The sequence below is a fragment of the Choloepus didactylus genome, chromosome 4 (genome assembly GCF_015220235.1).
Source record: "Choloepus didactylus isolate mChoDid1 chromosome 4, mChoDid1.pri, whole genome shotgun sequence".
In the NCBI taxonomy this organism is placed as follows: Eukaryota; Metazoa; Chordata; class Mammalia; order Pilosa; family Megalonychidae; genus Choloepus; species Choloepus didactylus.
In genome coordinates, this window is record NC_051310.1 from 186,957,422 (window position 1) to 186,982,571 (window position 25,150).

The 25,150-nt window shown below is 38.0% G+C and overlaps 1 protein-coding gene across 7 annotated transcripts in view; it reads right to left on the reverse strand.

Annotated features, from left to right (window-relative positions):
• Positions 1 to 982: 982 nt before the first annotated feature.
• The window catches only part of KLHDC1 (kelch domain containing 1), a 124,648-nt gene continuing 100,480 nt past the window's right edge, over positions 983 to 25,150 (reverse strand). For 6 of the 7 annotated variants that reach the window (XM_037834941.1, XM_037834943.1, XM_037834945.1 and 3 more), the window contains one exon: positions 983 to 1,285. In XM_037834941.1, coding sequence (XP_037690869.1) covers positions 1,099 to 1,285 — 187 coding nt within the window. In that variant the 3' untranslated portion in view covers positions 983 to 1,098. Of the gene's footprint in view, positions 1,286 to 18,818; positions 19,060 to 25,150 lie in introns of those variants that run through there. The other variant, XM_037834946.1, reaches the window with a different exon arrangement.

A 25,150-nucleotide genomic window follows, 5' to 3' on the forward strand; every position in this document is an offset into this window, starting at 1 on the left:
AATTTGCAGGCTGATATTGTAGAGAACAATTTTATATATTGGACTTTTTGGTAATTCAATGGAAGGGTATGACGGTAATAATATGAAAGAAAAAATTGTTAATATGGCAGAAGTATAAGTTTGAGGAATATAGAGATAAATATAATGTGCAATTTCTGTATAAGCAGTAATACTGAAAATAAGAGCAAAGATACCAGATTTTCAACAATTTTGCATCTTGAGACCAACTCTGAAGAATGGAGTGAGTCAAATTGAGGGGTGTCTATAAGTCAAATTACCAGGTTACCATCCCATTTTATTACTTATGAAAATAACTTCAGAAGCACTCTTACATGGTAAAATGTAACATGTCCTAAAAGTTAATATACTGCTTTTCAATATTCTAAAATCTGTATTATAAATAAACCTCCATTTTAAACACTTTAAAATGTGGGGTGTGTGTGTGCACGTGTGTGTATACAAATTGGACAAACTAACTTAGGGATTGCAAAGAGGCAGTAGAAGGCCTTTTATTCTTTTCAAATAAAGCTGAGAAAAGGTTACAATGATGCCTAACAATACCAGGTAAAGGGCAGGAGTTAAATGTTTAATACCATATCAGAGTTTGCCTATTTTATAATTTTTGACCAGGTGTGCTGGCCACTGAATTATTTAAGGAGAAGCTTAAGAGTTTTAAAATGACTTGAGAAAATATTATTCTTTTTGAAAGTTGATGTGTAGGGTGTGTGTGTGTGTGTGTGTGTGTGTGTGTGTAAAGAGAGAGAGAAAAGAGACAGCTAGAGAGAGAGATGATTTGAAATTTGTATAATCTTTCCAGTAAAGAGTACACACTGTGATAAAATCTTTTATAATTGTATTCATTTTCAGAAAGAATATCTGTTCTGCATCTTATAAAGAAATTGGCTTAAAAATATAAATTTAATCTACCCTTGTTAATATCTAATTTCCATATATCCCATGCCAAATAATCACTCTAAAAAAGTATTTGTTTCAAATTTTATCTTCAAAATAAAGCCTCAAATTTGGGGTAGGGGGGTGTAAAACTCATAACTGGATTAAAATGTTTAAATACATTAAATACATAGAGCATATAACAACTTAATTGCTACTGATCCACTGATGTTTATCTTCTGTTTCTTCTGTTTGAACTCTTTGTTCCTCTCGGTGATTAGCTGCAGTCCAAAATGTTATTTTTTTGAGTACTTGTTGTAGAAGTTTAGGAGGTAATAAAGATATCTGACTTTCTAAAATGATAGCATTTTTACCAATGCAGTCAAGGCATGACCTATAAAGGAAACATAACAATTATTAGTTTTGAATGACATGCTCTATTTATAAATTAATATTCTTTAAAATGAAAATAAAATCTTTATAAATATTTTCTATGATAATGTACCTCCTTTGTATCATTTGTAACATGATAGGATTTTTTTTTCAGAGCAGCACAATAATTGTTTATTTTTATAGCGTAAGAGACTGTATTGACCAAAATGAGATGGAAATAGAAAATTCAACTTACTATTTACAATGTTCTTTAAGTAAAAAAGATTCAAACTTAATTTCAAAGGAGATTAGTCTGTAGCAGACCCTTTTTCAAGTATCTTTCTAGTCCAATAACCATTTACCCTTCTCTGGGAACATTCTTCTCTATCGCCCCGATGAAGCCCCAGACAACCATTTTTTTATATCACGTGACTGGTCCTCTCCATCTTCCTGTATAAACGAAGGCACTGGGGTGCACATGGGATTTAAGCTTACCCAGAGGGAGCAAGTCTGAAGACAGAAATCGAGCAGTAGTTCAGAGGAAACCACAGGAGACCCCTTGGGTTCCTACCCTCTGGGGGCCTTGGTGTTTACTTTTTTCATTCCACTAGCAGGCAGTATGTTTCAAAATAAAATCCTAGCACTGCGCAGCGCGTTTCACTCCAGCAGCGGGCCCCACGTCTCTCCCGCCCTTCCGAGAGCTCGCCCCGAGCCCTGGGGACTGAGTCCTCGAGGAAGCAGCGAGCGCTATGCTTGCGCGCCTGGCGACCTTGGCAGGACCCCCAGATGTTCACACCATCCGCGCAGTCGGTATGTTGAGGACAGCCTGCTGCAGGCCTTCCTGAGTTGGTGCGGAAAGGCCAAGGACCGTCCCTTGAAAACCTCCCACACAAGAGCCTTGATATTAACACACATTTGCTGACTGCATATTGACTCCTTGAATGACCTGGGGCTTCAGCTGTTGAAGATGGTAGACTTGGTAACCTCGGCCCCTGAATGACCATGTGGAGCATCCCCCCATCTCCAGCTGGATTTTATATTAATTGAAAGAAAGGAAGATCACCATGGAGAACTGAATTAGCATCCTGGAAAATCAAAGGGAAGAAATATCTTGACGCATAGAGCAAAACTAAAGAGATGGTAAGTGGAAAAGGATAAGTAGCAAAGAGGACAGATCCTAAAACCCTGACGTGAATAGCAGGAGCAGCAGAAAGAGTAAGTTGAACCAATGGAGGATGGACAGCTATTGTACTAACAATAGGAATAAAATTTCCCCGGACTGAAGAAAACCTGAGTCTGAAGTTTAAAAAGAATTAACCACGTTTTAGTCTTTTTTGATAGGGAAAAGTATATGCCTTGGCATGTCATAGTACAATTAAAGAACTCTAAGGACAAAGAAAAATCATAAAAGCGTCTAGGCAGAAAGAATTACGAAAGAGTCAAACTTGCCCTGGACTTCTCATTTGACATAGCTGATCATTGAAATCTCCTTGAAAATTCGTTCACTTGGCTCTTGGTCACTGTTCTATCTTGGTGTCCCTCTTTATCAATTTTTAACGGATCTTTATGTACTCTGGATGTAAATACACATATATACATTTGATCTTCTAATAATCTAATCCATAGAAATAAAAGCACCAGAATATAATGATGTGTGTATAAGGATGTTTATATTGACAAAAACATATGGTAAATGACTGCAGTACTTGTTATCAGGGAAATGGTCAAACAAATTATGGGATATAGTGACGTATTATACAAATCATTAAAAAGGACAAGTAAGAGCTAAACAAGTTGATTTGATAATACTATGGGAAAAAATCAAGATTCAGAGAATTGTCTAACATGTTCACAGCTGAATATACCTCTTTATATATATTAGGTTGGTATATATGTAAAACTAGAAGATAAACTCAAATAGCCCAGGGACTTTACCTATTGTTCATCACTCTTCTGCTAATGTTGTGAAGAGTTCTATAACCATGGAGAAAAAATTCAGAAAGGGAGATACTAGATTGATGGTTTTCTATGTGTGTAGGGTTACATGTGAAGGGGCCAAGAGAAAAAAAGACCAACCCAAGAAGCACATATATCATCCCATTCATATATTTGTTTAGAAATATGTGTATGTATGGTTAAAAGAATTTTTCAAAGGTTATCAATTCAAAACTTTCATGAAAATTTTGCACTCTACTTCATTATGTAGTTATGGTTTTACATATTTCTGTTGATTTTAATTCACAAGAATTTTTCAGTAAAATATTTTAAAATAATAAAAAAATAAAATTCCAGTTTTATCTTAAATTAGCATGAAGAAAAAAGTTTTATAACTTAAAACCAAAAGACACTTAAGAATCACATAGGAAGAATAACCAAGGCAACATTAGTAAGCCAGGGGAAACTCTCCAGATGGAGGACCAAAGGGAGTACTTGAGGGCCTCAACAAATTAAATAACAAAAATATTACAGATAAAGGAACCACACCTACAAAGCCCTAGAAGTAACAAATAAGATTACAGAAACTGCAATTCAGTGGTTCAAGTATGGCCGGAAGGTAGAGTGTGAGAGTGGTGCATGGGAAGAAATGAGCTAGAGAGATACGAAGAAGTCTTGAACATCATGTTAAGGAATCTGGATTTTGTCTAAGGGCAGTGGGAGTCAGCAAGAAATGATTAGATCTGTATTTTAAAAAGATCACTCTGCTTTAACATATGACTAATTCACCTCAAGAGAAGAAAACAGAAACAGAAACATCTAATAAGTATACGAAAAGACCTTTACTCTTTCCAGTAAAGAAAAGTACATTAAGGCAAGATGCCACTATTTATTTATAAGAGCCACAATGATTAAAAAAAAGATGATGCCCAGTATTAGCCAAGGTTTACAGAAAGGGTCACTCTCATACACACTACTGTAGGGAGTGTAAATTTGTGCAACAGCACTAGATGGCAAAATGATAATATGTATCAAAATACAGTATATGCATATGCTTTTTCTTTAGGTGAAATTCACATACATAAATTAACCATTTTAAAACAACTGAGTGGCATTTAATGCATTGACAATTCTGTGCAAACACTACCTGTATATAGTTCCAAAACATTTTAATCACACCAAAAGGAAGTTCTGTACCCATTAAGCAGTTGCTGCCACTCTTCTTCCCCAACCCAAGGCAAACATCAATCTGTATTCTGTTTCTATGGATTTATCTATTCTGAATATTTCATGTAAATAGCATCATACAATATGTGATCTTTTGTGTCTGGCTGCTTTTTCTTGGCATAATATTTTTGAGGTTCATCCATGTTGTAGCATGTATTGGTACTTCATTAATTTTATGGCTGAATAATATTCCATTGTATGTTGTTCCAGTTTGCTAATGCTGCCATTAAGCAAGATACCAGAAATGGATTGGCTTTTATAAAGGGGGTTTATTTGGTTAAAAAGTTACAGTCTTAAGGCCATAAAGTGTTCAAGGAAAGGGGGTACCTTCACTGAAGGATGGACAATGGTGTCTGGAAAGCTTCTGTTAGATGGGAAGGCATGTGGCTGGTGTCTGCTCCGGAGTTCTGGTTTCAAAATGGCTTTCTCTTGGGATGTTCCTCTCTAGACTTCAGCTTCTCCCTAAAATGTCACGCTCACTTGTTCTTGGGGTGTTAGTTCTCTCTTAGCATCTCTGGAGCAAAAGTCTGCTTTCAAAGGCTGTCTCAAAAATGTCTCTGTAAGCTGCAGCTCCTCTTTCAGCTTCCATGCATTCTTCAAAGTGTCCCTTTTGGCTGTAGCAAGCTAGCTCCTTCTGTCTGAGCTTATATAGTGCCCCCGTAAACTAATCAAGGCCCATGCTGAATGGGCGGGGCCACACTCCATGGAAATTATCCAGTGAAAGACCTCATCCACAGTTGAGCAATCACATCTCCATGGAAACATCCAATCAAAAGTCTCCAACCCAATCAACACCAATAAGTTTCCTGCCCACACAAGACTGCATCAAAGATAATGGCATTTTGGGGGACATAGTACATCCAAACCAGCACATATGGATATATGATATTTAGTTTATCCATTTACCTGTTGATGGACACTAATACCGCTTCTACCTTTTGACTATTTAAATAATGGTGCTATGAACATTGTTGTAAAAGAATCTGTTTGAACTCTGCTATCAGGTCTTTTGGTTATATACCTAGAAGTGGGACTGCTAAGCCATATGGTAATTCTATGTTTAACTTTTTGAGGAACCACCAAACTGTTCTCTACAGTGACTGTACCATTTTGCATTCCCACCAACAATATATGAGGGTTCCCATTTCTCTGCAGCTGTGTCAACACTTGTTATTTTCCATTTTAAAAATAATAGCCATTCCATGCTAGTGAGTATGAAATTGTACCTCATTGTGGCTTTGATTTGCATTCCTCTAATGATTAATGATGTTGAGCATCTTTTCATGCACTTATTGGCTATTTCTGTATCTTTCTGGAGAAATGTCTGTTCAAGTTCTTTGTGCAAATGCCATCCATTACGGCTGAATAATATTCCATTCTATGTATATACCATGTTTTGCTTGTCCATTCATCAGTTGATGGATACTTGGGTTGCTTCTGTCTTTTGGCTACTGTGAATAACACCACTATGAACATCGATGTGCAAATATCTGTTCAAGTCCCTGCTTTCAACTCTTTTGAGTATATTCTTAGAAGTGGGATTGCTTGGTCATAAGGTAATTCTATATTTAACTTTTTGAGGAACCACTAAACTGTCTACCATAGTAGCTGCACCATTTTACGTTCCAACCAATATGAATGAATGTTCCCATTTCTCCCTTCTCCACATCCTATCCAACACTTTTTACTTTGTTTTGTTTTTTATAATAGTAGTCAATATAGAGGGTATGAAATGGTATTTCACTGTGGTTTTGTTGTTATTTTTTTGTTCTTGGTTTTTAAAAAAAATTTGTTTTCCATTGTGGTTTCGATTTCAATTTCCTTAATGGCTAACAATGTTGAGCATCTTTTCATTTGCTTTTTGATCATTTGTGTTTCTTCCTTGGAGAAATGTCTATTCAGGTCCTTTGGCCATTTTTAACAGGGTTGTTTGTATTCTTGTTGTTGCGCTGTAGGATTTCTTTAAATATCCTGGATGCCCTTTTTAAAAGTTAGGTTGTTTGTCTTTTTGGTGTTGAGTTGTAAGGGTTCTTTTTATTTTTATTTTTATTTTTTTTGAAATAAATTCAAAGTTACAGGAACACTTGCAAAAACAATACTAACCCCATATGCAGAATTCCATCATACCCTGACCCCCCTCCCCCGATAGCTCAATCCACCAACTTTATTTTTTTTCTTTATCTTCATTTTATTGAGATATATTCACATACCACGCAGTCATACAAAACAAATCATACATTCGATTGTTCACAGTACCATTACATAGTTGTACATTCATCACCTAAATAAATCCCTGACACCTTCATTAGCACACACACACAAATAACAATAGTAATAATTAAAGTGAAAAAGAGCAATTGAAGTAAAAAAGAACCCTGCGTACCTTTGTCTGTTTGTTTGTTTGTTTCCTTCCTCTATTTTTTTACTCATCCATTCATAAACTAGACAAAGTGGAGTGTGGTCCTTGTGGCTTTCCCAATCCCATTGTCACCCCTCATAAGCTACATTATTATACAATTGTCTTCAAGATTCATGGGTTCTGGTTTGTAGTCTGATAGTTTCAGGTATCCACCACCAGCTACCCCAATTCTTTAGAACCTAAAAAGGGTTGTCTAAATTGTGTGTAAGAGTGCCCACCAGAGTGACCTCTCGGCTCCTTTTGGAATCTCTCTGCCACTGAAGCTTATTTCATTTCCTTTCACATCCCACTTTTGGTCAAGAAGATGTTCTCCGTCCCACGATGCCAGGTCTATATTCCTCCCCGGGATCATATTCCACGTTGCCAGGGAGATTCACTCCCCTGGGTGTCTGATCCCATGTAGGGGGGAGGGCAGTGATTTCACCTTTCAAGTTGGCTTAGCTAGAGAGGGCCACATCTGAGCAACAAAGAGGCATTCAGGAGGAGGCTCTTAGGCACAATTATAGGGAGGCCTAGCCTCTCCTTTGCAGCAACCGTCTTCCCAAGGGTAAAACCTATGGTAGAGGGCTCAACCCATCAAACCACCAGTCCCCTATGTCTGTGGTCATGTTAGCAACCATCGAGGTGGGGTAGGCCAATACCCCTGCATTCTCCACAGGCTCCTCAAGGGGGCACTACATATTTTTTTCCTTGTTTTTTCTTTTTTTTTTTTTTTTTTTTAACTTTTTTAAATCAACGGTATGGAAAAAAAAAATTATAAAAAAAGAAAAAAAAAAAACATACAATAAAAGAACATTTCAAAGAGACCATAACAAGGGAGTAAGAAAAAGACAACTAACCTAAGATAACAGCTTTACTTCCAACCTGTTCCTACTTTACCCCAAGAAAGTTACCTAATATAGCAACATTTCTGTGAACTTGTTCCTACTATATCCATCAGAAATTAACAGACCATAGTCATTCCTGGGCATCCCCAGAACATTAAATAGCTTATCTGTTCTTCTTGGATTATTGTTCCACCTTCCTTAATTGCTCTCTATTGCTAGTTCCCCTGCATTCTACATTATAAACCATTTGTTTTACATTTTTCAAAGTTCACATTAGTGGTAGCATATAATATTTCTCTTTTTGTGCCTGGCTTATTTCGCTCAGCATTATGTCTTCAAGGTTCATCCATGTTGTCATATGTTTCACGAGATCGTTCCTTCTTCCTGCCGTGTAGTATTCCATCGTGTGTAAATACCACATTTTATTTATCCGCTCATCTGTTGAAGGACATTTGGGTTGTTTCCATCTCTTGGCAATTGTGAATAATGCTGCTATGAACATTGCCGTGCAGATATCTGTTCGTGTCACTGCTTTCCGATCTTCCGGGTATATACCGAGAAGTGCAATCGCTGGATCGAATGGTAACTCTATATCTAGTTTTCTAAGGAACTGCCAGACTGACTTCCAGAGTGGCTGAACCATTATACAGTCCCACCAACAATGAATAAGAGTTCCAATTTCTCCACATCCCCTCAAGCATTTGTAGTTTCCTGTTTGTTTAATGGCAGCCATTCTAATCGGTGTTAGATGGTATCTCACTGTGGTCTTAATTTGCATCTCTCTAATAGATAGTGAAGCTGAACACTTTTTCATGTGTTTCTTGGCCATTTGTATTTCCTCTTCAGAGAACTGTCTTTTCATATCTTTTGCCCATTTTATAATTGGGCTGTCTGTACTATTGTCATTGAGTTGTAGGATTTCTTTATATATGCAAGATATCAGTCTTTTGTCAGATACATGGTTTCCAAAAATTTTTTCCCATTGAGTTGGCTGCCTCTTTACCTTTTTGAGAAATTCCTTTGAGGTGCAGAAACTTCTAAGCTTGAGGAGTTCCCATTCATCTATTTTTTCTTTTGTTCCTTGTGCTTTGGGTGTAAAGTCTAGGAAGTGGCCGCCTAACACAAGGTCTTGAAAATGTTTTCCTACATTATCTTCTAGGAGTTTTATGGTACTTTCTTTTACATTGAGATCTTTGATCCATTTTGAGTTAATTTTTGTGTACGGTGTGAGGTAGGGGTGCTCTTTCATTCTTTTGGATATGGATATCCAACTCTCCCAGCCCCATTTGTTGAAAAGACCATTATGACTCAGTTCAGTGACTTTGGGGGCGTTATCAAAGATCAGTTGACCATAGATCTGAGGGTCTATCTCCGAATTCTCAATTCGATTCCATTGATCTATATGTCTATCTTTGTGCCAGTACCATGCTGTTTTGACAACTGTGACTTTATAATAAGCTTCAAAGTCAGGGAGTGTAAGTCCTCCCACTTCATTTTTCTTTTTTAGAGTGTCTTTAGCAATTCGAGGCATCTTCCCTTTCCAAATAAATTTGATAACTAGCTTTTCCAAGTCTGCAAAGTAGGTTGTTGGAATTTTGATTGGGATTGCATTGAATCTGTAGATGAGTTTGGGTAGAATTGACATCTTAATGATGTTTAGCCTTCCTATCCAAGAACATGGAATATTTTTCCATCTTTTAAGGTCCCCTTCTATTTCTTTTAGTAGAGTTATGTAGTTTTCTTTGTATAGGTCTTTTACATCTTTGGTTAAGTTTATTCCTAGGTACTTGATTTTTTTAGTTGCTATTGAAAATGGTATCTTTTTCTTGAGTGTCTCTTCAGTTTGTTCATTTCTAGCATATAGAAACATTACTGACTTATGTGCATTAATCTTGTATCCCGCTACTTTGCCAAAATTGGTTATTAGCTCTAGTAGCTGTATCGTCGATTCCTCAGGGTTTTCCAGATATAAGATCATATCATCTGCGAACAATGACAGTTTTACTTCTTCTTTTCCAATTTGGATGCCTTTTATTTCTTTGTCTTGTCGGATTGCCCTGGCTAGCACTTCCAGCACAATGTTGAATAACAGTGGTGACAGTGGGCATCCTTGTCTTGTTCCTGATCTTAGAGGGAAGGCATTCATTTCAGTCTCTCACCATTGAGTACTATGCTGGCTGTGGGTTTTTCATATATGCTCTTTATCATATTGAGGAAGTTTCCCTCAATTCCTACCTTTTCAAGTGTTTTTATCAAAAACGGATGTTGGATTTTGTCAAATGTTTTTTCAGCATCTATTGAGATGATCATTTGATTTTTCCGTTTCGAATTTTTAATGTGTTGTAATACATTGATTGATTTTCTTATGTCGAACTATCCTTGCATGCCTGGAATGAACCCCACTTGGTCATGGTGTATGATTTTCTTAATGTGTCTTTGGATTCGATTTGCAAGTATTTTGTTGAGGATTTTTGCATCTATATTCATTAGGGAGATTGGCCGGTAGTTTTCCTTTTTTGTAGCATCTTTGCCTGGTTTTGGTATTAGATTGATGTTAGCTTCATAAAATGAGTTAGGTAGTGTTCCATTTTCTTCAATGTTTTGAAAGAGTTTGAGTAAGATTGGTGTCAGTTCTTTCTGGAAAGTTTGGTAGAATTCCCCTGTGAAGCCATCTGGCCCTGGGCATTTATTTGTGGGAAGATTTTTGATGACTGATTGGATCTCTTTGCTTGTGATGGGTTGATTGAGGTCTTCTATTTCTTCTCTGGTCAGTCTAGGTTGTTCATATGTTTTCAGGAAATTGTCCATTTCCTCTACATTATCCAGTTTGTTGCCATACAGTTGTTGATAATATCCTCTTATAATTTTTTTAATTTCTTCAGGATCTGCAGTTATGTCACCTTTTTCATTCATTATTTTCTTTATATGGGTCTTCTCTCTTTTCGATTTTGTCAGTCTAGCTAGGGGCTTGTCAATCTTGTTGATCTTCTCAAAGAACCAACTTTTGGTGATATTTATCCTCTATTGTTTTTTTTGTTCTCTATGTCATTTATTTCTGCTTTAATCCTTGTTATTTCTTTTCTTCTACTTGGTTTAGGATTGGTTTGCTGTTCATTTCCTAGCTTCTTCAGTTGATCCATTAGTTCTTTGATTTTGGCTCTTTCTTCCTTTTTAATATATGCATTTAGTGCTATAAATTTCCCCCTCAGTACTGGTTTTGCTGCATCCCATAGGTTTTGGTATGTTGTGTTCTCATTTTCATTCATCTCTATATATTTAGCAATTTCTCTTGCTATTTCTTCTTTAACTCACTGATTGTTTAAGAGTGTGTTGTTTAACCTCCAGGTCTTTGTGAATTTTCTAAGTCTCTGATGGTTATTGACTTCTAATTGTATGCCATTGTGGTCAGAGAATGTGCTTTGAATAATTTCAATCTTTTTAAATTTATTGAGGCTTGTTTTATGTCCCAGCATATGATCTATTCTGGAGAAACTTCCGTGAGCACTAGAAAAGTGTGTATATCCTGGTGATTTGGGATGTAATGTTCTGTATATGTCTGTTAAATCTAATTCATTTATCAGATTGTTTAGGTTTTCAATTTCCTCATTGGTCTTCTGTCTGGTTGATCTATCTATAGGAGAGAGTGATGTGGTGAAGTCTCTCACAATTATTGTGGAAACATCAATTGCTTCCTTTAGTTTTGCCAGTGTTTCTCCCATGTATTTTGTGGCACCTTGATTGGGTGCATAGACATTTATGATTGTTATTTCTTCTTGTTGAATTGCCCCTTTTATTAGTACGTAGTGGCCTTCTTTGTCTCTCAAAACATCCCTGCATTTAAAGTCTATTTTATCTGAGATTAATATTGCTACACCTGCTTTCTTTTGGCTGTAGCTTGCATGAAATATTTTTTTCCATCCTTTCAATTTCTTTGTGTCCCTGTGTCTAAGATGAGTCTCTTGTATGCAACATATTGATGGTTCATTTTTTTGATCCATTCTGTGAATCTATATCTTTTAATTGGGGAGTTTAATCCATTTACATTCAATGTTATAACCGTGAAGGCATTTCTTGAATCAGCCATCTTATCCTTTGGTTTATGTTTGTCATATATATTTTCCCCCTCTATTAATATCCTTTATTGTACCCATACCGAATCTCTTTAGTACTGAACCTTTCTCCAAGTCTCTCTGTCCTGTCTTTGTTTCTCTGTCTGTAGGGCTCCCTTTAGTATCTCCAGTAGGGCAGGTCTCTTGTTAGCAAATTCTCTCAGCATTTGTTTGTCTGGGAAAAAATTAAGCTCTCCCTCAAATTTGAAATAAAGTATTCTTGGTTGGAAATTTTTCTCACTCAGAATTGTAAATATATTGTGCCACTGCCTTCTTGCCTCCATGGTGGCTGCTGAGTAGTCACTACTTAGTCTTATGCTGTTTCCTTTGCATGTGGTGAATTGCTTTTCTCTTGCTGCTTTCAGAACTTGCTCCTTCTCTTCTGTGTTTGACAGTGTGATCAGAATATGTCTCGGAGTGAGTTTATTTGGATTTATTCTATTTGGAGTTCGCTGAGCCATTATGATTTGTGTATTTATGTTGTTTAGAAGATTTGGGAAGTTTTCCCCAACAATTTCTTTGAATAGTCTTCCTAGACCTTTACCCTTTTCTTCCCCTTCTGGAACACCAATGAGTCTTATATTCGGACGTTTTATATTATCTATCATATTCCTGATAGATTTTTTCAATTTTTTTCCCCATTCATTCTTTTATGCTTTCATTTTCCATTCTGTCATCTTCCAGGTCACTGATTCGTTGTTCAACTTTCTCTAGTCTTGTACTATGAATGTCCAGAATCTTTTTAATTTGGTCAACAGTTTCTTTAATTTCCATAAGATCATCTATTTTTTTATTTAGTCTTGCAATGTCTTCTTTATGCTCTTCTAGGGTCTTCTTGATATCCTTTGTATCCCGTACTATGGTCTCATTGTTCATCTTTAGTTCTTTGAGTAGCTGCTCTAGGTGCTGTGTCTCCTCTGATCTTTTGATTTGGGTGCTTGGGCTTGGGTTATCCATATCGTCTGGTTTTTTCATATGCTTTATAATTTTCTGTTGTTTTTGGCCTCTTGGCATTTGCTGAACTTGATAGGGTTCTTTTAGGATTTGTAGACCAACTGAAGTCCTTATCTCTAATTTATCAGATCTACAGCTTCGTGGAGTACACTTTCTCTAACTAACCAGCAGGTGGTGTCCACGAGCCACCTGTTCTCCACAAAACCAGTTCTCCCCTGCTTTGCCTTTGTGGTGAGTCGGGGAGTGAGTCCTGTGGGGTCCAATTGGTGTACCAAGCTTGCGTGTGCAGTTGGTGTTGCCCGCCCTGTATATGGGCGTGTTTCTGGGCAGTCAGGGAGATGGGGTGGCTCTAACAATCAAATCTCCCTGGTGATCCTGGAGTATTAAAGCTGCTGCAATAGTCTAATCCTTCAGTTCAGTCCTGCCACAGTTCGTCTCTGCCACTGACCCACAAGTCCTTGGTATTGGTGTATGGCTCCAGAGACTTGCGAGTGGGTCCCTCTTCCAGGCCGTGCACCCCCTGGTCCTCTGTTGAGGGATGACTGTGCTATGTCACAGGTGAGTGCTGTCCCTCCAGGGTGGTTCTGGGCTGCTGGGCTCTGTAGGGAGGCTCCCAGTCTGCTGAAATGATGGCTGAATGGGGCTTTGTTAATTCACACTGCTCCACCTTCCCAACTCTGGGACAATCAACTGAGGTTGCAGGGAAGGCTAATGTCCACGCCCACTTTTGTGGTGTGTGCCTGTTATTTGCAGCACTTCCGTCACACTGGGTTGTCTGGGGCAGCTGTGCGCTATGGGGCTGGCGATGGGCAAGAGTGTTTCCTGTCCACCAGGATGATGGCTGTGAGCAGACACCCCCCTTTCCTTGGGAAGTTGTGGTATTTAGTGAATTTTCTCAGCCACTGGATTATTGCCTTTTGTCTCAGAGCTCTCTTAGTTCTGCTCTTGTCTTGACCTGCCCAAACTGCAAGTCTTTGAAGCTTTCTGTATTGGGCTTCTTAGAGTAATTGTTTTAGAAAAAGAAAAAAGGATTAAAAAAAAAAGGGGGGGGGCCCTCCTCACAGATCTAAAGGGTTATTGAAATGCTAAGAGACAAAGCAATTAGGGCCATTAAGGATAGGTCCACAGGGCAGAAAGATCAGCTTTTCTTCGGGATTTGCATATGAGCCTCAGGGCCTGAGCTCTGCCCTTCCCCTTTCTATGTTCACCAGAACTCCAAAAATCCTCCGCTTTTATTTTGGAGTTTTTCGTGTTGTTTTTTTTCTATGCCTGTCTCCTCTCTGCTGGGCTGGCTGCTCTCAAATTCTCTGGTGTCTGGTCTCAGTCTATCTATTGGTGGAGTTTGGATCAGTAGAATGAGTTTCCAATAAGGGCTGCCACTGCAGTTCTCCTTTCTCCTTCCCGGAGCTGACAGCCCCTCCTCCCACGGGACTGAGCCTGGCAGGGAGAGGTGCGGGTCCCCTGGCCACAAAAACTTACAGATTTCGCTGATCTCAGCATTTCCACGTTTACATGAGTGTTGTATGAAGTATGCCCAAAGTCAGATTGCTCTGTGGTGTCCAGTCTACGCAGTTCCTGGCTTTCTACCTGCTTTCCTGGAGGAGTAACTAAAATATACAGCTGACCAGTCCGCCATCTTGCCCCGCCTCCTCAATCCACCAACTTTAACATGCTGTCACATCGCTATTTCTTTCCTTCCCTATCTATCATCCATCATCTATTGCTCTGTCTTCTGAACATATGAGAGTTAGCTGCACACATCCTTGAACATACACTGTAATCCACGTATACACTTCCCATGAACAAGAACATTCTTTTATGCAATCCCATTAAGTGCAGCTAAGAAGTACAAGAGATTCAACTATGATACAAAGCTTACATTCTATATTTCCTTTACCTTATGTCTGAAGTGTGTCCCATTGAGCCACCTGTTGTCTATCCTCCAATCCCATCCAAGTTCATCCTTGGCATTCAATTGTCATCTATTTAGACTGTCTTTTTTTTTTTTTCAGTTGTGGGAACATATATACAGCCTAAATCTTCCCATTCCACCCCCTCCCTAGCATTCCATTAGTGGGATTAATCACATTTAGAATGTTGTAATGCTCTTTCCCACCACCCATTACTAGAAATTTCCCTTCACCTCAAACACTAATTTCTTAACTCCCCATTGCCCCTTCCCCCATTTCTCTTAACCAAAACTCTGCATTTCATCTCTATGGTTATATTCTCTGATAATTTCTTTGTGTTTACTGTGGGGCTTAAAATTAACCTCTTAAATCCATATCAATCTTGTTTTTCTTTGATACCAACTTAACTTCAATAGGACACATAAACTATGTTCCTATACTCCTTCATTCCCCCACCTTTATATAGTTGTCTAAAATTACATATTTTACATTTGCGTTCAAAACCACTGATTTGTCATTAGAGTTTGTGTATTTTATATCATGCAGGAAGTAAATAGTGGAGTTACAGCTCAAAAATTATTGACTTTTATTTGTATTCCATTGTGGTTGGAGAATGTGCTTTGAGTATATTCGATTTTTTTTTTTTAAATTTCTTGAGGCTTGTTTTATGTCCCAGCTTATGGTCCCTGCTGGAGAAAGATCCATGATCACTAGAGAAAAATGAGTGTCCTGGTGATCTGGGATGTAAGGTACTATATATGTCTGTTAAAATTCTCTATATCTCTTTCTCCTTTGTTTCTCTGTTGGTAGGGGTCCCTTTAGAATCTGAAGTAGGGCAGGTCTTTTATTGGCAAAGTCTCTCAACATTTATTTGCCTGTGAAAAATTTAAGCTCTCCCTCAAATTTGAAGGAGAGTTTTGCTGGATAAAGTATTCTTGGTTGGAAATTTTTCTCTCTCAGAATTTTAAATATGTCATGCCACTGCTTTCTCGCCTCCATGGTGGCTGCTGAGTAGTCACTACTTAGTCTTATGTTGTTTCCTTTTATGTGGTGAATTGCTTTTCTCTTGCTGCTTTCAGAACTTGCTCCTTCTCTTCAGTATTTGAGAGTCTGATCAGAATATGTCTCGGAGTGGGTTTATTTGGATTTATTCTATTTGAAGTTCGCTGGGCATTTATGCTTTGTGTATTTATATTGTGTAGTAGGTTGGGGAAGTTTTCCCCAACAATTTCTTTGAATACTCTTTCTAGACCTTTACTCTTCTCTTCCCCTTCTGGGACACCAATGAGTCTTAAGTTTGGACATTTTATTTTATCTATCGTATCCCTGCAATCCATTTCGATTTTTTTGATTTTTTTCTCCATTCTTTCTTTTGTTCTTTCATTTTCTGTTATGTGGCCTTCTAGGACACTGAGATGTTGTTCAGCTTCCTCTAGGCTTGTATTGTGAATATCCAGAGTCTTTTTAATTTGGCCAACAGTTTCTTTCATTTCCATAAGATCTTCTATTTTTTTATTTACTCTTGCAATGTCTTCTTTATGCTCTTCTAGGGTCTTATGTCGCTTATATCCTGGGCCATGGTCTTCTTGATGTCCTTTAAATCCTTTGCTATGTTTTCGTTCCTCGATTGTAGTTCTTTGATTAATTGTGCGAGGTACTGTGTCTCTTCTGATATCTTCATTTGTGTGTCTGGAGTTGGATTCTCCATATCGTCTGGTTTTATCATATGCATTAAGATTTTCTGTTGTTTTTGGCCTCTTGTGATTTGCTTTGCTTGATAGGGTTCTTTCAAGTTGTAAAAAAAAATACCTATCTAATTTTTCAGAAATACAGTTTGGTGGCGTACACTTCCTCTAACTAACCAGCAGATGGTGTCTGTGAGTCACCTATACCCCTCAAGTCCGTTCTCCACCTTGTCCCTGCGGTGTGTGGGGAAATGATTCTTGTGGGGTTCACTTGGAGAACTCAGTTTGGGTGTGTTGCTGGAGCTGTCCGCCCTGAATGTGGGGCGTGTGTACGGGAGGCCAGGGAGGAAGGACAGCTTTAATATTCAAATCCCCCAGGTTCCTGGAGATTCAAGGCCACCGCAAGAGTCTAAGCCTTCATTTCATTTCCACCCCAGACCCTCTCTCTCGCTGTCCCACAAACCACTGGACTTGGCGTAGTGTCCCTGGGTTCTCTGAGCAGGTCCCCCCACCCAGCTGCGATCCTCCAGGACCTCTGCTGAGGGAATGCCATGCTACATCACCAGTGTGGGCCGTCCCTCAAGGGAAGCCCCGGGCTGCCGGGCCATGCCAGGGCGCTTTCAGCCTGATGCAAAAATGGCTAAACTGGGCATCTCAACACCCCCCTCCTTGCACAGTTCCTCCTTCCCAGCTCCGGGACAACTGGCGGGGCTCTGGGCTGTGGGCACGGCCCCTGGCAGGAGTTTATCCAGCCCTCCGGGGAGCCAGCTGCTAGCCGTAGGGTTTCTTTCTGCTTCCAGCTCTCCCCTCCATTCCCCCCAGCCCTGAGGGTATCTGCAGCGGGCTATCTTCCAGGCCAGACACTGAGAGGCCAGCCCAGCACCCTCTTGGTGTGTTTTACTGCGTGGTTCCCACTATCGCAGCTGTAGCCGCTCCTGGGTTTTTCCCTTTTTTTTTTTTTAAAAAGAGCCAGTCGGTCTCCAAATGCCAAACCCTGGCTTCCCCAGACCACCGCATGGCTGTGGGTCTTCCAGCCAGCTTACTCACTCATTTCAGAATGCAGACTCCCGGTTTCACCAAGTATACGGCCCCTGGGAACTAGCAGACCTCGTTCAGCTGGCGCTTCTCTGTAACTGATATTCTGGGTCACTTTCTGGTTTTTATCTAGTGTTTTTCGTGGAGGTGTTTTTTTTCCCTGTCTCACCTAGCCGACATCTTCCCAGCCTGTAAGAGTTCTTTATATACTCTAGATACTAGACTCTTGTCAAATACATGATTTGCAAATATTTTCTCCAAATGTAGGTTGTTTTTTCATTTTTTAAATAATTTTCTTTGAAGCACAAAAGTTTTTAATTTTTATGAAATCCAATTTATCTATTTTTTCTTTTGTTGCTCGAGCTTTTAGATTCATATCTAAGACTCAACTGCCAAATACAAGGTCCTTAAGATTTTCCCCCATGTTTTCTTCTAAGAATTTTATAGTTTTAGCTCTTCTATTTTGGTCTTTGATCTATTTTGAGTTAATTTTTATATATGGTGTGATGCACAGACCCAACTTCTTTTTGCATTTGGATGTCTAGTTTTCCCAGCAACATTTGTTGAAGAGACTACTCTTTCCCCATTGAGTTGCATCTTGGCCACAGATGTATGGGTTTATTTCTGGACTCTTAATTCTATTCCATTGGTCTATATGTCTATCCTTAGGCCAGTACCATACACTTTTTTTCCCACCTCTTTTATTCCTTTAACATCTTAACAAAACAAAACAAAAAGATTTCCTAAAGTTTAAATAAAACCTTTGAAAAAATATTCAGTTTCACATTTACATTATCACTTGAGTATAGGTTCCAGTATCACACAAACATTGCTATGTTATAAACACAGTGGAGAGAGGCATGATGTAAATCACTGTCTCTTTGAAGCAAAGGGTAAGGGACATGTCCTCTTATTCCAACTATCTTTGTTACTTGTTATTCTAACACATAAACTGTTAGGCACCTGAGAGGTTTCAAGACTTTACAGAACATGAACTCCAACACCTTCTATTTTGTTTGATCTTATTATTTCTACAACACACTGCATTTTAAATCTCTTTACAACTTCATAAACAATTAAGCTACTTCTGTCATTATTCTAAATTATCAAAATATTAACCTCATGAACTGTCAATGTGTACACAGATCTAAAAACCATAAAACTGTTTAGTTAACTTGTACAGGATATATATTTAAAGCCAGGAAATTCCCTATTGCTTCCAGAGCTACCTAAATTCTATTTAAAGAGAGGTGACAATACTTCCATTTTCATGCTCTGGACTTTTTTCTTTTTTCTTTTTTTTTAGTGTATTAAAAATGACTGACAATAATTAGTATTTTATCAATTAATCAAGAAACCTAAGATGCAAAATTCTAAATTACGGTTTTATTTGTATTTTTAAATACATAGGAAAAAGAAAAAAAATACACAGGAATTTCCGCATAGGCCCATGATCAACCTTATTTTCAATGCACATCGCTTCAATTTTGATGATGTGGTTTTTCTGACAAGTTCTTTTACAAGCTGAACACCAAAACGGGGAAACTCTTGTGTATTTCCAACTGGCTCTGATACCAGTGATGTATACTGCTTACTTTCTAATGATGATGGATAACTTTTATCTGCCTTTTATCAGTTGAACAGTTTTCTGACCATAATGATAGTAACTGTAAGCTGATGCAGCTGTGGTGAAAGCTGTAAAACACCAAAGTATCTGAAGATTAATGCTGTCAGCGTAATTGAAAACTGGAGCAGCATTAACTGGACTGCTGTGTTTACCTTGCTGATGAATACTGGTTTTTAACCTAGTGATGGCATAGCAAGAATTGAAATATTTAGCAAGTGTTCCCGGTGTTAGAGGAGTTCTACATCTGATATAAACAAACAAACAAACAAACAAAAAACCGGCAGCAATCAACATTACATCTCTTGAAATGATCAAGAGATGAAACTGGAATAAGATCTGCATAGGTCAAGCTAACATACAGATACTGGAAACATTTTAAGAGCAAGTGGATCAAGAGAGCTTCTCAAAGCTGATTTCTGATTGGCCCAGTTTTGAGCAATAAATCCATCCAACAAATCAGTTAGTACAGCTAAAGCAAACACTCTTAGTGCAATGCTAAAATCTTCAACAATCAAATAGCTCCAAACTGCGTCCAACCCAATTCTCGTCATAGACAACATATTTGGGATTGGCCATGGGTTTCCATACATGCTGGCAGTGCTCGATTGGCCCCCACCTGTTGCTTGAGGCGCCCCTTATGGTAGCGGGCCCGGGCCGCCTTCCTGGCCCGAAAGCAGTGCCCTCGCAAGCCAGCCCCAAGCAACCGCAGGCCGAGGGCAGGCGAGCGCGGACAAGTGCAGCCATCAGCTATCCCCGAGAAAATCCAAGCTGCCCAGGCAGCAGGGCACAGACAGGTCCTGCAGCTGAGCAACGAAGGTGTGCCTCTCGCCTGGCCGCGTCCCTAGTGCCCGGCAGCGCCCCGGGATGCAGGCACGGAGAATTCAGCAGCCCTTGTTCCAGCAATCGCTTCTCCATCAAGTTCCGGCAATTCGAGGGAACCTCGGCCACCGCCACCTCCATACTCCCACGCTCTTGATTACTGTCACTTGGTAGTAAGTTTTGAAATTGGGAGTGTGAGTCTTCCAACTTGCTCCTTCTGGATTGTTTGGCTATTTGGGGCTCCCTGCAATTCTATATGAATTTGAGGCTTGGCTTTTCCATTTCTGCAAAAGGCCACTGGAATCTTGATGGGGACTAAATTGAATCTGTAGATTGCTTTGGGTAGTGTATTAGAATTCTCCAGAGAAACAGAACTGATAGGAATATATATATATGTGTGTGTGTGTAAACATTAAGAGATTTATTATAGGAATTGGCTCACATGACCATGGAAATTTGCAAGTCTGAATTCTATAGGGCACACTGCAAACTGGAAACTCCAGTGAAGGAGATCTATTCTCTAGGAGAAGCTGGCTAGCTGAATACAAGACAGAAATTCTTTCTAACTTCTGAAATCCTCAGTTCCTCACTTTAAGACCTCCAACTGACTGGATGAAGAGACTCCCCTCATTGCCAAAGATAACTTCCTTTGTTGATCATAGATGCAATTAGACAAAGATACAATCAACTGGCAAATGATGTAAATCCATCTACGAAATACCCTCAGAGCAACAATCAGGCTAATGCTGGCTTGATCAAACAAGTGGATACATAACCTTGACAAGCTGATACATGAATTAACCATCACAAGTTAAAATATTAGAACTTCCAATCAAAGAGCACGGGATGGCTTTCCATTTATTTAGTCTCTTTGATCTCTTTCACCAATGCTTTATAGTTTTCAGTGGATACATCTTTCACCTCCTTGGTTAAATTTACTCCTAGGTATTTTATTCTTTTAGATGGAGTATATGTTTGATGCATCAATATCCCCTGTAGGAATTTATCATGAGGAGAAATGAAGTTTTCCTAAGGTATATACAAGAATATTTTGTACATAATATTATAATAGCCCAAAATTATAGATATCCTAAATATCTATCAATACAGTAGTAAACAAATTGTATGTACATAAGATGGGACACAATATAACTATTACAAAAATAAGCATAGCTCTATTACACTGAAAGAGTATATATTTATGCTGAAAGATATCTATAATATGAGTTTTTAAAAGCAGATTATAAAACAGCATGCATAATTTGATGTACAATTACTGAATCATTATATAGATATTCCTTTTTACTTTCTGGTATATTAGAGAAAACAGGGGAATACCTGAAACCTGAATTGTAATCCAGCTGCCTTCATCTCTGATATGATAGTATAGCCTTTATCTTGTGCCCTTGTGATTGTAAAAACCTTGTGACTAACTTTCACTTGCACACATTTATCCAATTTTTCAACTTCCAAGTCTTATGATTACTAAAGACAGCCCCTGGTGTTTATTAATGAAGGGTCTTGGGTCAGCCCAGAACTAACTCACCCCAAGTCCAAAGTTATCTTGATAACCGAAGCTGGATCTAACCAAAATGGGCCTGCCTATCATGCATGGTACCTTAGACTTTAACTTACAAGTTACCTATACCTCATTATAATACTAAAAATCACGCCCATCATATTAAGGCCGCCATTTTCTTACATATGTTCTGTGACTAAGCATGTAATCAATCTGTGCATGCTCAATAATTAGGTCACTTCTAATTACATTATCTGGGGCCACTGTACTCATTATCCTAAAACCTGCCCATCTTTTGATGCCATAAAACTATCGTAATTACTGCAGATTGGGGAGCCAAATTTGGAACCTATAGGCACCTTAAAAAGCTAAAAAGAAAAAGTTTCCAGTTCCAAGTCCGAACATCTGACTGAGTGAGGGGGTCATCAAGGTAACAGTGGATTGGGAAGTCAGTATGGTGGTTTGAGTCCCCTGGTCCTTGGTTTGAGGCCCTGGGTCCTGCTTCAGAATGACCCCACTTGCTCTGACCTCTACACCTTTCTGTTTCCTGGGTACCATTCTGTATTGAGGTTCAAGGCCTTGACCTGTGTTTGTCTTTATGGGCTAGAAGGCCATGAACTATGTTTCTCTGTACAGGGTTCAAGGCCCCACTCTGAGTTTGTTGGGTATACTCCTGGAAATAAGTAATACAATAATTCATTGGTATTTAATGAAATTAAGTATGCCTGTTTGTTAACTGGTGTGTTATTTAGGTATAGTAAGTGTTTAATGCCTGTTTAATGGTTAATCAGTGTGTTCAGTCTAGTTATTAACTGGTGTGTTACTTAAATATATAGTATTAAGTGTTTAAATTTGTTAGTTGGTGTGTTACTACATTTATATTGTTCAAGTGTTCCTAATTGGTTACTGATTATGGAAATTCCTTAAAATGGGAAACTTTGGACTGTATTTTGAAAAATTGGAAAGATTTTAGTTATATGCCTATGAAAAAAAATTTTGTTTCTGTAATACAATCTGGCTTCCATATGATTTAAATCAGGAGGGAAATCATCTGAGAATGGCTCTATGGAAAAGAACACTGTGTTACAGTTACAGTTCTGCAAGGGCAGAAATGGGGTAAGATGATGTATGTTCAATCCTTTATTTATCTCTCCCAGCAATCAATGTAGATGACAAAATGTAAAATTTTACCTGAAAAGATTAGTGGAGAAATGAAAAATGTCCTCCCTGACTCAAATCTGGAGGATCTAATAGAACCTTTATTAACTCCTTCATCTGTTCCACCTGCACCCTGTAACCAAGAGGCCAATAGATCAGGAAAGGAGGAAGCTTCCCTCCTTCCTTTCCCTCCTCCTCTATATCCTTTTTTATCAGAGGTAAAAGACCCTGAGGTATAAATGGTCTCCCCCTCTCATACCAGCCAGTGTACTCAGTTTGGCCAGGGCTGCTCTTTAAAACCAGCAGCAGAGCCACTGGCATAACTTCTATCCCTCCTGCAAGTGCCTAGATGAGTAGACAAACAAGGAAGCCAAAGAGGATTTATAATATTCAAGCACACCAGAAAAAGATGAAAAAGTAGGGTTCAATTGAGTTTTATATCTCTATGTTTGGTTTTTTTGGTCTAACTTTCTATTTGTGTCTGTGAAATGTATATTTTCCTACCTCTGTATGGTAATACCAAATTGGCCAACAAAAATTCTTAAAACATCTCTATTCGAATTGCTTAAAAATAAATAAGTGCTTTTATAAGATAAATTAGTACCTCTGGAGTCCAGAGGGGAGAAAAAGAAAAAAATTCTATGTACCAAAGTACAAGGCCTTAGTTTTTATAATTACTGTAAACAAACATTGACATTAGAAAGAAACCACCCTATGAAATTTTCTGAAGGCAAAGACACAGCTTTACATGAAATAGATATAATAACTGGAAACAATTAAAAGAAGGGCATAGGAAGTCTTATCAACACTAAGCCCTCCTTAGGGATCTTAAATCCCACCACCCTCATTTAAAACTTTTAAAACAAGGCCTCATTCTTTCTGTCTCACCTTTCCCTGCCCCCAGAGCCTAACCAGCTAGGGCAGCTATGGAGGAAGGATTGGATGTGGAAAGATGGGGGAAGGTGGGCTTGGTTTAGAATTCTTTCTACAGGGCCTAGAGATTAGGAATGGTAGGCCCAGAGGAAATGTTGTGGAATAGGACATGTTCTGAGAGAATTCCCCAATAAAATTTTTTTTTTCCAATAATACCTTTGCAACGGTAACCATAGTAAAATCATTATTAAAATATAAACAGCCTTGGGATAGGAGTAATTGAATAAGATCTAACTGCTGAGTTTCAGTAAGTAAAATAAAATGTCCTTGAGAGCTATGAAAAAGTTTCCCTGGATTTTTGCTTGGGGCAATTAAAACAATTGCAGCATATTTTCCAGAGCTTGATTATCAATGTGCTTTTAAGGTTGTTCATAATTTTAGGATATTATGAAAACAAAGAGATTTTTTTAAACTCCAATAGAAAGAATAAAAAAGCAAATACAGCTAAAAAAATGCAGTGGCAAAATCTAGTCCTATTCCTCTTTTTATGGTGACTTTTTGAATCACACAAACACAATTTTGCTCTACTTAGGTGTATTCTCCCTGAATTTATATAGGCTTACTACTAGAATGGGTTAGCATTATATCTATGAGATCTTTATCATGGTAAAAAAAAAAAAAAAGTAAGTTTTGTGTTTAATGAAATTGAATTATTATTTTGACAAACTTAATTTTAAAAATAATTATGTCCAAAGATATTTAAAGACAGTGTCAAAGATCTTTTTGGTAACTTAAAGTATGCAGGTATGTAAAATATACAAGATGTGCTTTGTTAAAGAAGTGTATAGTTTTATCCTCGAAAATGTATAGGACAAAGCCTGAATGAATATAGAAAGTTGTAGAAGGTTTATGAAGGTGAATTTTATTGTACTCAATGCTGACTAAAACTTGATATGCCTGTCTAAGGGAGTATGGTTTGTCCTAAAGTAAAATGGCTAATCTGAATATGTAAGACAAGACCTGAATGAATATGGAAAGTTGTAGGTTTATGAAAGAGAATACTGTCTGTCATGGTCAATGCTGACCAAAAATTTGATAGGCCCGTTTATAATATTTTTTTAAAAGAGGCTTTTGTCAAACCATGTATTCATACAAAACTGGAGCTTAGTTTTCTCTCTGTTAAAATAATGCAGATTATTGGTATGTTCTTAATGAAAGGTTATAAAGTTTTTCATAACCATCTGAGTATTTCATCTAGACATGAAGATTCTATGTCATATCAGAATAATATCCTTGTTGATGTTTATGTTGACCTTATCATCCTTTATTTCAGAAGACAAGTCTTCTCACTTTTAAAGGAAAACTCTGGCAAAAGACTTTTCTTTTACCTTGTAACAGCGAGGTGCTAAAATAGTTTAACATATTACATAGGAAGTGTTTTGGAAGTATTATAATAATTAAAAGTGATTTTTTATCCTTTTGTTAGCTAAATTTTTATAGGAGAAATGTTATTCATATATTTAGATATTGTATAAAATTCCTAAAGACTTGATGTTCTCACTGTCCATGTTGTATCCTGACACTGATCTGCCTGACGTTAGACAACAGTATGATGTTGTTAGTCATGGTTTTAGTTATCCTTAGACAAGGGTTACAGACCATGGTAACAACCAAATTTACTTGTCAGTTACACTACTTTGCTCTAATGCTTCTGTAAAAGTGCACACAGTCAGCTAAAAGTCAAACAAAAAGGGATTTTAAAAGAGAAGCAAGGCAAGTATATAAATTAT